At 37.8% G+C, this 12,588-nt stretch overlaps 1 protein-coding gene across 1 annotated transcript in view; it reads left to right on the forward strand.

The window, feature by feature from the left end:
* Positions 1-12,588, forward strand: part of ATP8B4 (ATPase phospholipid transporting 8B4 (putative)) — a 193,216-nt gene that overhangs the window by 66,505 nt on the left and 114,123 nt on the right. Inside the window, exon 7 of the mRNA XM_033109347.1 lies at positions 12,040-12,112. Coding sequence (XP_032965238.1) covers positions 12,040-12,112 — 73 coding nt within the window. The remainder of the gene's footprint in view (positions 1-12,039; positions 12,113-12,588) is intronic.

A 12,588-nucleotide genomic window follows, 5' to 3' on the forward strand; every position in this document is an offset into this window, starting at 1 on the left:
ATATATGTTTTTAATAGCTGAATAATAGGTCATTCCTCTATTGTTGGATAATTAGCTTGTTTCTAATTTTTGTTTTTATAAATAACTCTCAGAGGAACATCTTTGAATGTAAATTTTATATGCATCTTTATTTCTTTAGGTTACAATTCTAGGGAATCTAGACTTTGCCTTCTTTCTTTTTTAAAGATTCTTAATATATATTGTTAATTTGTTTTCTAGGAAGTTTGTGCCCATTTATTCTCTCATTTGAACAAATGAATGGTTTTCCACAAAACCATCACAACTTTGAATATTATCTAGGCCAACTGGATAAGTACAAGCTGGTGTCTTGTTTTAAAAATTCATTGATTTTTAGTGAAGGTGATTATTTTTTCAAGTATTTTTTAATTGTTTGTATTATTTCTCTTTTTAGTGACTTGTCTGTTTATATTTATTACCTAGTGGTCTACAGTAATTTTGTGTCCTGTTTGAAAATATATTTAAAATTTTGTCGTCTCATAAATTTCTTAGTCAGAAACAATGACATCCCTACATTGTGTACAGAGATATTGCTTGATGGTTCTTTGCTGGTGTGGTGTGCGTGTTGAGCATGGTTTTCTAAGCAGAACTGGGTTGTGCTAAGCCATCTACATTCCTGAAGGTTTTCTTTCTATCAAACAACTCAGATCGAAACATATTCCTGCTAAAAACTCCTTAGTAACGTCCCCTCCCATTCCTTACTTTCAGAACACCTATTCCAAACAAGCTTCCAGCCAGCCTTTCTAACATTGTCAATAATCGTGGGGAACCACTTGCTTTGATTAAACCTGTGATGTGCTCTTTTTCTTCTTCCTTTTCCATCCATCGGGGCTCAGCTCCTGTGTGAACCATGTGGGAAATCCCTCCAATACCTATTTTAGGCAGGTAGAGCAATCAGTCCCCTCTTTGTGCTCCCACAGCTCATGCACGTTACCAGGCTAGAGTTAAGGCAGCATTTCAATAATCCATTTGAGTCGTCCTCCTTGAGGTAGGCATCTTCAGGCCGGGAACCGGACTGCGGTTATCCCCAGCACTTGGCCCACTGCCTGACTTGTAGTAAGTGCTCAGTGTTTGTTGAGTTCAGCAGAATCCACTTACTCTTTCAACCAGCAACACACATTCAGAACCTAGATCATAATGAAGAAATTGGAAATTTAAAGACATGAAAGAAGTTGGCATCCCTGTGGGTACGCATCTGGCCTTATAGCCTTGTGAAATGTAAGTCATCAGTACACACTGAGGAAAATGAATTATGCTTTTATTCTCTAAACTGTTAGGATTTGCCCTGCAATGATTCATGCTGTCTGTACCCTTTTTTCATACTTTGCGATTGTCTCAGCTATACTTTCTTAGGGCCTTCCCAGCAGGTGTAATTATGTGGAATTTTTACTCATTTCAGCCCTAGAGCTAAATATGTTAAGCATACAGAATGAGTAACCATATAATAATTAGTCCAGTTAAACATTCATTCAACAAATATGAACTATGCACCTAATATGTGTCAGGCACTGTCCTACATACTAGGGATACAGAAATAAGCAGGGCAGACAAATCCCTGTCTTAGGAGCCTACTCTCTAGTGGGGAAGACAGACAATAAAAATACTATAATTTCAGGCACTTCTAAGTGCACCAAAGAAAATAAAATAGGATAATAAGATAGACAGCAATGGGATGGGAGGTGGGAGATGATTTTAAGTAGGGTGGTCAAGGCCCCTTGAGGAGATGAGATTTAAGTTCAGAGGGAGCTAGTCACGCCATGATCTGGTATTAAAGGAACAGTATAAAAGCTCCAAAGAGGAAATACACTTGACAGTAAGACATCGACTGTGGCTAGAGTATTGTGAGAAAGAGGAATTCTGAGGGAGGAGAGAGCCAATTCTTGTAGGTCACAGTGGGGAATTACACATTTATACTAAATGTAATGAAAAGCTATTGGAAGGTTTTAAGCCAGAGAATGACATGGAATGACAAAAAAGATTTATCTGGCTGCTGTTTGGACAGTGGACAGTACAGAGAGGCAAGAACAGAATTAGAACGACAAATTATGTTTCCTACTGTTGTCCAGGTGAGGTGACGATGCCATACGCTTGGTGGTGGTAATGTAGGAGATGAGATGCAGGAATACATCTTATTATGGGTTTCCAAACACATGAAAATAGAACGATACAGTGAACTTTTATTTATGTAATACCCAGCTGTAGCCACCATCAACTTCCTGATATTTTTGTATCCATCCTCACTTTTTATCGTCTAGGGTATTTTAAAAGCAAATTCTATATGTCATACCACGTTATCAGTAGACACTTTAGTATTTGTCCTGAACAGATAAGAACTTAAAACATATTTATCAATAATACCATTACCATACCCAATAAAGTAGCAGTACTCCCTTAATAACGTCTAATACTCAAAGATTGAAATGTATTTTGAAGGAAGAGCCAATAGGTCTGCTGCTGTAATGGGTGTTTGTGAAGAGAGAAATCAGGAGTTGTTTTTGGCTGAGGTTCCAAGATGGGGAAAACTAAGGAAGGAGCATATTATTGTGGTGGTGGTTATTTTTTTGCCCGAACTGGGAGACCAGTGTTCTGTTGTGGTATTAGTCATTCTGTAGAGATGTAGAATGCGCAGTTGAAACTTAGGGAAGATGTCTCGTCTAAAAAAATATACTTGAAAATCATCTGACCACCTAGGGTGAGAGTCCTTCTACATAGTGAAGACAGGAGCTCTGGGGCACTCCGAGGTTTGAAGAAGGGAAGAAGAGAAAAGGCTGGCTAAGGATTTGAGAAGGAGTGAAAAATGAAGTAAGAAGAAAACCAAAGGAATGTGGTGCTCTGGATTTAGGACAAAGAAAGTGTTTAAGGGAGGAGCTAACTGTTTTGAGTAAAGCGAAGACTGAGAGCTGACCCTTGGACTGAGCAACATGAAGAGACGTTGCAGTTGGAAGGATGAAGACAAAATTGTGATTGGAGAAAGCATGGGCGATCAAGAAATTGAGATACTGAACATAAGTAGCTCTTTTGAAGACTAGAAATAAAAATCAGAATGTACTATCCTCATAATGAAGTACTTTAGAATAATAAAGATAGTCACAATACTTTAAAGTATACATTATTTTATAGTTTACAAACTACTTTCATAAATTTATCTTACATGAAATTCACAGAGGTCATGATAGATAGGGGTTTAAATGTCAGGTGGGTTTACCTCATTTTAAAGACCTTAGTCTTATGAATGAAGAGGTATTCTGAGGGGTTGGCATAAGCCAATTAATGTAGGTCAAAGTGGGGATTTCCAATTTTGGTCAACTTCTTGCTGGCGTCTAATGGCTGACTGGGTGAGCTTGGACCCAAGTCCATGTTTTCTGATTCTAATGACATGGACTCTTCTACTATGTGGCACCATTTTTGTCATAAATAGGAGGTCAGGATTGTTCTCTTTAAGAATGTAATGACTTTTAAAAAAATGATTCCAACTTCTGGTCCATTCTGAACAGTATTTTGTTTCTGCATGTATCAAAATTGTCCCTACAATGTCATCCTCATAGGACAGAGTCTTTACTATGAAGTTTTTGTTTAAATAATCCATTAAGTTTTCGTTTAAATAATCCATTAAGATTTGTCATTCATGAATTTGAAATACTACCTTGAACTTTGTTTCTACTCATAATGAACGTGTCTAGGGTACAAAACTGATGGCTCATTGAAAGGAAGTATTCTAATAATTGCGAGCAATAAGATTTATACTGGTCTTGAGAGAAACATGAATGACATAATGATTGAAGCCTCAGAAAGCAGAGATATTTTACTTATGACCACAAATAAATCCTGATTGAAGTCTGTTGGCACAATGTTAAGTCATGATTCTGAGAAGTCAAGTCTACAGGGACCAGAGTAATATAGTCCAGGCATATAGTTTTCTGATGAGCTCATTGTATAAGGGGACAAAGCAGGGAATATTTTGAGGAATGAAAGTTAATATATCCTTTATTAGACAATTTCTCTGGTCTATTGGTTTTCTCACCGGGCTTCTGATGACAGCTGTATGGCAAACAATCTAACACTGAAGTCAGTGTCCGGAAGTACAGGTATCGTTCATTGCTGACTGGAAGAATATCCATATGCTCCAGGTATCAGAAGGCAAAGATGATTTAGTTAGGTTGTTGAAGAACCAGATTTATATTTTCCCATTAGTTTCTGGGTTCCTTGATAACCATAGTATGTATCCAACTGCACTTGGAGCTCTGACACTCAGCACAGTGCCTGGCTCAGAGTGCCCATATTCTGTTTATGGTGGTCTTGAACTATTGATGAAAGGGACCTCACGTGCCAGTGGGTGATGATTTAATTAAGAATTCTACCTACATGGTGTTCTGTTTCAGAGGAACTCAAAATGATAAACCATTACAACCTAATATAATATTTTATATTTTATAACATAATATTTTACATTTTTCTTAAAAAGAGTTTAGGACTTAATAGGACTGCAAATCTAATAAATAAATAAACTCATGATCTTCTAGTGATCTCTTGTGGTTGTATTTTGTGCTCCAAAATCTGGAATGCTATTTCCAGAAAACTAGGTTCTCTAACCAGAGCAAATCAAATCATACCACCGAGAGATGCCTTTGCTTTGTCTATGCTGGTATGACACTTATTATTTGGCATGTTAAGTAACTAATATTTTTTTCTGGCTTAATAGATATTTGGTTTTCTCATAACCTGGCCCTGTATAGAAAAATTGATTAATAATGTCACTAGAGGCAATGGGAAAACACAATATAAGCCTTTTATCCTGGAACCAAGGTATTCAGGTTTGATTCTCCTCCACTGGGAGCTATCTTCTTTTGGGGTGTTTTTCAAATAGAGAAGTTGTTTTTCACTATTGGTCCGGGTAAGAGCATATTCTCTTCTCAAAATAAAGTGAGGCGACTTAGATGGAGGGAATGGTTGATCTACTTAGGCTAAGGTGTTTACTTGAACATTTTTTTCATCAAAACATGATGAAAAAGGAATCTTTCTCTAAGGAATATTTTAGAAACAGTGATTTTTCTTTTCCCCTATAGACATTCTTAGGACATTTGGGTAGTCAATAGTTATCTGTAGAGCATATATTTTTTTAATGGAAGAGTACTGAAAAATTACCTTCTAACTTCCTTTACTAATCATTGGAAAAAGGAGTAAATTGGATGACTGAAAGTTTTACAGATTTCCCCCCAAAAGTGTTAAAACGGAGGGGAGGCATACAAAGACTCATGGCAGCTGTTCCTATTGATTTTATAGAATTGAAATTGGAACTAGAGAAAAGTGAAATAGAATATTCCTTTTCAAGTCTAAGTTGATTACATGAACATGTTCACAGCAAAATTGGGAAGTGGGCTCTCAGTTTGTGAGGGACACTCTGCTGTCCCACCCACTTCCCCCTTCCAGAAGGCAGGATGTACTTCCCCAGAAGCGCTGCCTACCTACAACCCTCCAGTGTCAGCCCTCTCAGGGAGTTGGCCTTGTCTGAGAAGAACTGTTTTGCTCATCACCCCTGCTTGCTGGGGTCAGACTGCATCCAATGGCTGAACAATGCCAAGGTATCAGGTCTGGCTCCCTCCATCCAGCTCTGAAGGCCTGTTTCAGCTCCAGAGCTCCCCAGGGGCTGGCTGAGCCTTTGTTTTGACTGCAACAGCCCACTTCCTCCCTCTGCCCAACTGTGTTTCCTTCACTCCCCTACAGGTTTCATTTTAAGAGAACGGGCCAATAAACTTCCTGTACACAGATTTCCCTCTGAAACTGCTACTCGGGAATCCAACATAGACCTAAATAACTGTTTTCTCCACAATCTAAGGTATTTCTTTCAGCATTCATATGAGAGTAGGTGTAACACTCTTCCTTTGAAATGATTTTTCTTCTGATTTCCTTGTGGTCTCATCATCTATTAGCCACCTATTAATGGCATTCTACTAAGAATTTATAGAAGACAAAGGATCTTAAGAGTATGATTCAGGAGAAGGGTTTCAGTTTAGGGAAATGATGAAAGAGAATATATTTTCTGTACAATTCTCAGTAGGCTTTTTCAGTTCAGGTAAAACTTAGTCAATGAACTAGTCATTCTGTTTTTAAAATAAGAAGGCTACATTGTGTGTGTGTGTGTGTGTGTGTGTGTGTGTGTGTGTGTGTGTGTGTTTGCCTCCTAGTAATGCACAACAGGATCTATGAGGATTTAAATAAGTTAAGCAAGACATCTCTAAGATTGATTACTATTGCTCAGCAAATTATTTAACTAAATTATCCATGCTGTGGGATTACATCTTTTATCATCTCCACTTCTTCCCACCCTTTTCCGCTGGCAAAATTGGTACAAGAGCATCTTCAGCAGCCGACCACAGACCTCCCTGTGTGATTCTGCCTCAGCATAAGCATTGTGCTAATAAGAAGGGGGGAAAGAGAAGGAAACATCTGAATTCTTCAAAATAAATAGATTCCAAAGATATGAGTATTATGCTATTCTCAATGTAAGGAGATTCTGTTCACCAGTCTGTTGTTAGAGGATTAGAGCCAGGCTGCACGTCTTACTCTAGTGTGGCTCTGACAGCAGTGGGATTGAAAAGAACCAGAAACTGCTGCTGTCCACTGAACATTCGTGTCACGGGACCATGACTGCAAATTGTCTTTAGATTGGCTGATTTTAAACACTGACAGTGAGCACTATTGCTGTGATCAAATCGCTTTAGTTCCTTAGGATCCATTCTTTTTCTGAATAAGCAATACATAAGTATCATAGAAAATAAAGCAAAAGACAACAATAAATATAGATTTATTAGGAACCTGGGATTTGTAGACTCAGGTTCCAGTCCCAGCTCTGCTATTTACATGTGACCTTGGAAGAGTTTTCTTCTATTTTCCCTCCCCAGTTGGCCTTTAAAATATCTATATATAATGCCCCAAATTCATGCACTGAATATGATTCAAACTGTACAAAACAGTATACACTGAAACAAAATCTCTCTTCCGTCCCACTTCAGTCAACAAATATTTATTGCATGCCTACTAGGAGCTAGGCATTATTCTAGGTCCTGAGAATACAATGGTGAATAAAACAATGCTTGTATGAGCAGAAGAATACTTTTGTTATGTTATAGACCTGACACAGACTTGCGATTAAAGAGGAAACCACAGTCATTGTATGTGAATTGATTGATTGATCAGGGGAGGTCAATGATATTGACCTTCTTATTATCTTCTCTTTCTAGTACCCCAACACGTCTCCTGTAGCTTTTGAGGAAATCCTCTTTTCAGGAATCTATTTTGCTAATGGAAAATCAGGAGCATTAGAGTATAGAAAGGATGGCAGGAGCCTTGAGGAGCTCATTGCAAACTCCCCTTCCGTCCCTTAAGACTTCAACAATGGGCTTGGTGTTTTGCTCAAGGTAAATCCTTGATTTCTAGCCTCTGAGCCAATAGTTCAGTGACAGGGAGCCTGGTAGGTGCTATCTCACTCTCAGACTTGCATGTTCTCAAGAAGTTTCTCAGCAAAGCCTAGCAGCTCTTACGATGCTACGCCTCATCAGTAAGAAGCAGGTTCAGACCAATTTATCAACAATTATTAGACACAGTTGCTATCTCTTACCACCTTTTCTCAGAACTCAGATATTCTGATGTTTTGAGAGTAGATATTATACAGGCATACCTCATTTCATTGTGCTTCACTTAATTGTGCTCCACAGATGTTGCATTTTTTTACAAATGGAAGGTAAGACCCGCCACTAGCAAAAAGAATACAACTCGTTTTACTGTGATAGTCTCTCTCTTGGGATGATCTGGAACCAAACTCACAATATCTCCGAGGTATGCCCGTAGTTAATGAGTGTATTTAAAAAATTCTTTCCTCTCAGTAATTCTAGTCGCTATTCCATGGCAGTTAAACTCCATATGTTTTATAGGGGCTTTGGAATTTAAATTTTATGAGTTCTTTTCTTGAATTTTCGCTTTGTATTTAGAGATTGGCTTTTGAGTTTACTAAGGTAAAAACTATCTTATTACCCCTTATTCTAGTTTTGAAAAACCTGGCTCAAAGAAGCATTAACTAGATCATGTCCATTTCAAAACCTGAAATGAAATAAGCATATTTTAAAGTCTTTGAAGTTCTTGGTTCAGTGCAATTAAGTGAATTAACTTGCTTTCAGAATAGTCATTTATCGCAGGAATCTCCACTAGAGCAGAAGGGCTTTCCCTGAAAAAGGTAAAAGCAAAGTTTGTTTGTGCCAAGTCTTTGTAGCTAAGTGTCATTGTTACAGCCCAGGAGGCCATCCTGTGTCTCCCTCGCAGAGCTATGATGCAAACTTGCTTTAAACACTAGCCGAGCCCTGAGAACAGCTGCACCACACATGGAGGGCCAGGGAGTGCCTGTTTTCATTGTTTCAGGATGATGACGAAATGCAATCACTATACAGACTAAAATCTTAGAAGAAGTCTAGAAATATTTTGAAGATGAGCTTTAAAGTAAATTTTCCTGTCTGCCTCTGCAGTCCTGCTGGTATGTCTTTTATGTGTCATCAGTGGCAATGGTAGTGGACAGGACAAGCAATATGGAAGAATTTAAAATATAGATAATTTAAATGCATTTATTTGCAGGTCTTTGTTAGTTTATATTTGTTCAGGAAGTTTGGCTGCTTTTTAGCTATGACCCTTAGTGTTCTTTGAAATACATCTCTGAAGTTCTTGTTAAGTGCAGTTATAATTACCTGGTAAGATAGAAGAGGAAATAACATTAAAAAAAATCTCTGCTCTGATTGTATTATACACATTGATTGTTCTATGGGTATATATTCAAATAAGGGTATTAACCGAGGTATCACACACCCTTATGGTTTACCAATATCTCCAGGCCCTATTTCTTCAAAACTAATCATACCTGTGTAGAGTGTTCCTTTCTCCTCTCTATAATAATTTATTTTGTACTCCTTCCTTTTACTCTTCATTCAGTTTTGGGTAACTTCTTCAAGTCATCTGATGGCTTTCTATCATCGTCTTACTTCATAGTGGTTATGCTTTCTTCTTGGTAGGATGCACCCACAAATACAACAGATGTGTCTGTGTGTTCATTGTGTAGCTTATTGGTGAAGTAGTTAAATAGTGCTAGGTTCAGGGTCAACATCTAAGGGATATAGTCCTTGCTGTTTCTTGCCAGATTGTTAATTCGTTTTGAATAATATTTCTTTTGAGGAAATTTCTCCAATGGTTGTATACCTTCACAAGCTATATTTTGTTTCAAGCTCAGAAAAAATTTGTGTCAGCCTGTATTTTGGTTAGTAAAAGTTCTCCACGGCCCGTGGTCCACACAAGTGATATAGCATCCCATGGAATTTGTATGCACCATGTTTCCCCGAAAATAAGACCGGGTCTTATATTAAGTTGTGCTCCAAAAGATGCATTAGGGCTTATGTTCAGGGGATGTCATCCTGAAAACTCTGCTAGGGCTTATTTTCCGGTTAGGTCTTATTTTTTGGGAAACACGGTACACATATTGGAAAGTTTTCAACGATCTCAAATATTGTTTGTTAATCATAAGACTTTGGAGGCAAAATATTTGGAGTACTTATTTTTAAGGGAGAGTTTTCCATTACGACAGGTGGAAAGGAGTATAGTTGACCAAGAGTAGAGCTGGTGTTGCAAGATGTCTGGAATAAAAAAAGGCCTTTTGAGAAGAGGAGCTTGGAGAGACTACTAGGAATGTGTTCTGGGAAGAGAGCAAGCAGGTGGCAAGAGAGAAAAAGAAAGAGGGTTAGAGTGAGATAAAGCAAGGGAGCCCGTGCTCATATATGGTTATAGGTATTTTCTGCTTTCTTGGCCTATCGGATGATATGAGCAGATTAATGGTCAGATCTTAACAAAGCCTGGTCACATGAATTATTTGAGTATTTTTCTGCTTTTGGAAATATTAAATAAGTTAGGAAGTAGAGGTTAAAATACAGGTAGGGGTACAGGTGGGTAGGAGGGGAATGGGCATGAGGATTTGGCACAAGGAAAGGTATTTTGCTTGGCTTCATCACTCCTCTCTATGGTTCTGGTAGTACTTCATGTTTACCATATCAGGTTGTTCCTACCAGGGATTCTTTGCATGCTCTGGGGTTTTGCAAATTTTTTCTTGAAGAGATTTTTTTCTAGCATTATATTTTCCCAAGTGTAGCAGTTAATTCAAGTAATTCCCATGGAAACCATCACACCTTTAAAAACACCTTTCCAAATGGTTTTACAGGGGGAGATAGGATACTGAACTGGAGAAAAAGAAGTTAAAGAGAATTTAAGTAGGAAAATTCAGGTTTTGGTTTGTTCCCCCAAAGAGTGGCTATTATCACTTTTCTGTGCAAACGTGACTGCCAAGGGTGCATTTCGAAATGTGTAAGAGCTCCTGTGTTCCCTTTTTCCCATGGTTGATGTTCATTTTGGATGGAGGAGGTAGGATGCGGTCCTTCCTGGAGCTTATAGTGTACAGGGGGGAGGAAGAAGAGTTTGGAAATGAAACTTAACATCATCTCAGCTTCTTCTTGAAAGACATGCACTTCAGGGCAATTCAGTAGCAGCGAAATTTCCATAAATAAAGACATGGTCTCCATCTCAGTCCCTTCACATCAGCTTTTATCTGAGATACTGTCCCCTGAGAAATGTCGCTAGCACTCCAAAGGAGGTATCCCTAGAAGAAACAAACCAGCACGTAATCCATACCTGTAAACATAAATAAAATGAGATTTAGAAGGCTTCCTAGGTTCTCCTGTTGTCGTTGAACTAGATAAAGTGCAGAAAAGTATGGCTTTGGAAAAATTATTGAGTTCTGGCTAGAGATGAAAATGCTGCAGTTGAAAACTTTCCAGAACAACATGTACTTGGACCCATATTAAAGAGAAATTTTTTGAGTGTTTAAGCCAAATGACCCAGCAGGGTTGATAGTGTGAGGCATATTTCACAGTTGTATAAATATTTAAAACTGTTTTCAAGCCTATAAAACAAGTAAATTAGGTTGTTTTTTAAAACTCCATAATGAAATTAACCTGCCCACCTTAACTTGTTGGGGAATCAGCCCTACTCATCTGGCTTTCTCTCCTAAAAGGGAATCACTGAAAAAGATGTGTGATGCAGGCTTCCCACTCGGAAAACAAAGCTGGTTTAGAGAATATCAGAAGGGATGATTAATATCACGTTATACTGCCACAGGTGGTCTGTTTTCAGACGGCCTGCCTTCCTAACTTGTCACTAGGGGCCCAACCAACTAGATACAATAAGCTTTTCTTCATAAACCCCTTTGTGAAGGGTAGACTCAGAACTCCACTGTATACATGAACGTCAAAGAAAACAGCGCAGCTTCTTGGCAGTGTCCTCAATTCTGAGCTGCTGGAACCAGCCATTAGAATGCCACTAAATCCGTCCTGAGCCATAGGGCTCTGGAGGATTTGCAGGTGGTCATTTTCATTAAATCTCCCAAGGCTTTTTTTTTTTTATCACTCCTTGTTGTTCTTGCCCTTTCCAAAATTTATTATTTTCCTCTTCATTGCATTTTAGCTATTGCCCTGAACCACTCTCTTTTGCCTCTGCCTGCTTCCTCACTTCTTGCCTTCAGTTAAACAAACTTTTGACCTAATAGCAATGTTGTTTCTACATTTATTAATAATAGAGTTTGCAAAGAACATCAATGACTGGATTTAATGTCTGGCTGAGGAAATGCAAGCAAGAGTTAATAGCTGCTATGTAAAGCTGACACCATGGAGTCGTGGAAAGATCACAGCTAAGAGTCAGCCATCTTGAGTTTAGCCCCAAGGATGCTGTTAATGTGCTGGGTACCCTTGGGCAAATCACTTGAGTTCTCTGGGTCTCAGTTCCCACATCACTTAGGTGATTTTGTTATGTAAGGGCCTTTGAATTTAGCATTCTAGAAAAGTCTTATCTGCTTCTTTTGTCTTATTAATATGATGGTCCATTGTGAATACATTCCCTTGATTCTACTCTGTTCCTGAAAAAAATTAATTTTGTTTTTGTTCTTAGACTGCAGAATGAAAAATGGATGAATGTCAAAGTGGGAGACATCGTTAAATTAGAAAATAACCAATTTGTTGCTGTGAGTATTTAATATTGTTTAAAGAATTTATCTCAGATTAAAATAGCATATGTACTGCAGTATTTACATTTGAAAATTTAGTAAATCTATACTGATTCAGAGTAATTAAGGAGGGAATACCAGGATGTATTTGTAAAATATATAAAATGTTTTAATTAAATGTCTCAATTATAAAATGTTTTAAACGATATATTGATTAATTACTTTCAATAATGTGGTAACTCAGATAAGACTGAGTGATTATCACCTTGTCTATCTCCTTTGGGATTTTATTTAAATTAATAGATACAAAAGATTTTCCAACATTTGATGCAAATAAGAGCTTTTGAAATGTTCCAGAGTACTTTAAAAACAGTTTGTTCCCATTATTTTGAATACTATCCCTCAATAATGGAATTAATTCTGTTAATTTGCAGGATATTTGAAGACAAGATAAGCTAGAGAAGGAGAAAAGTTATGCTCCTTTCTGAATAATC

This window comes from Rhinolophus ferrumequinum, chromosome 6 (assembly GCF_004115265.2).
Source record: "Rhinolophus ferrumequinum isolate MPI-CBG mRhiFer1 chromosome 6, mRhiFer1_v1.p, whole genome shotgun sequence".
NCBI classification, from domain to species: domain Eukaryota; kingdom Metazoa; phylum Chordata; class Mammalia; order Chiroptera; family Rhinolophidae; genus Rhinolophus; species Rhinolophus ferrumequinum.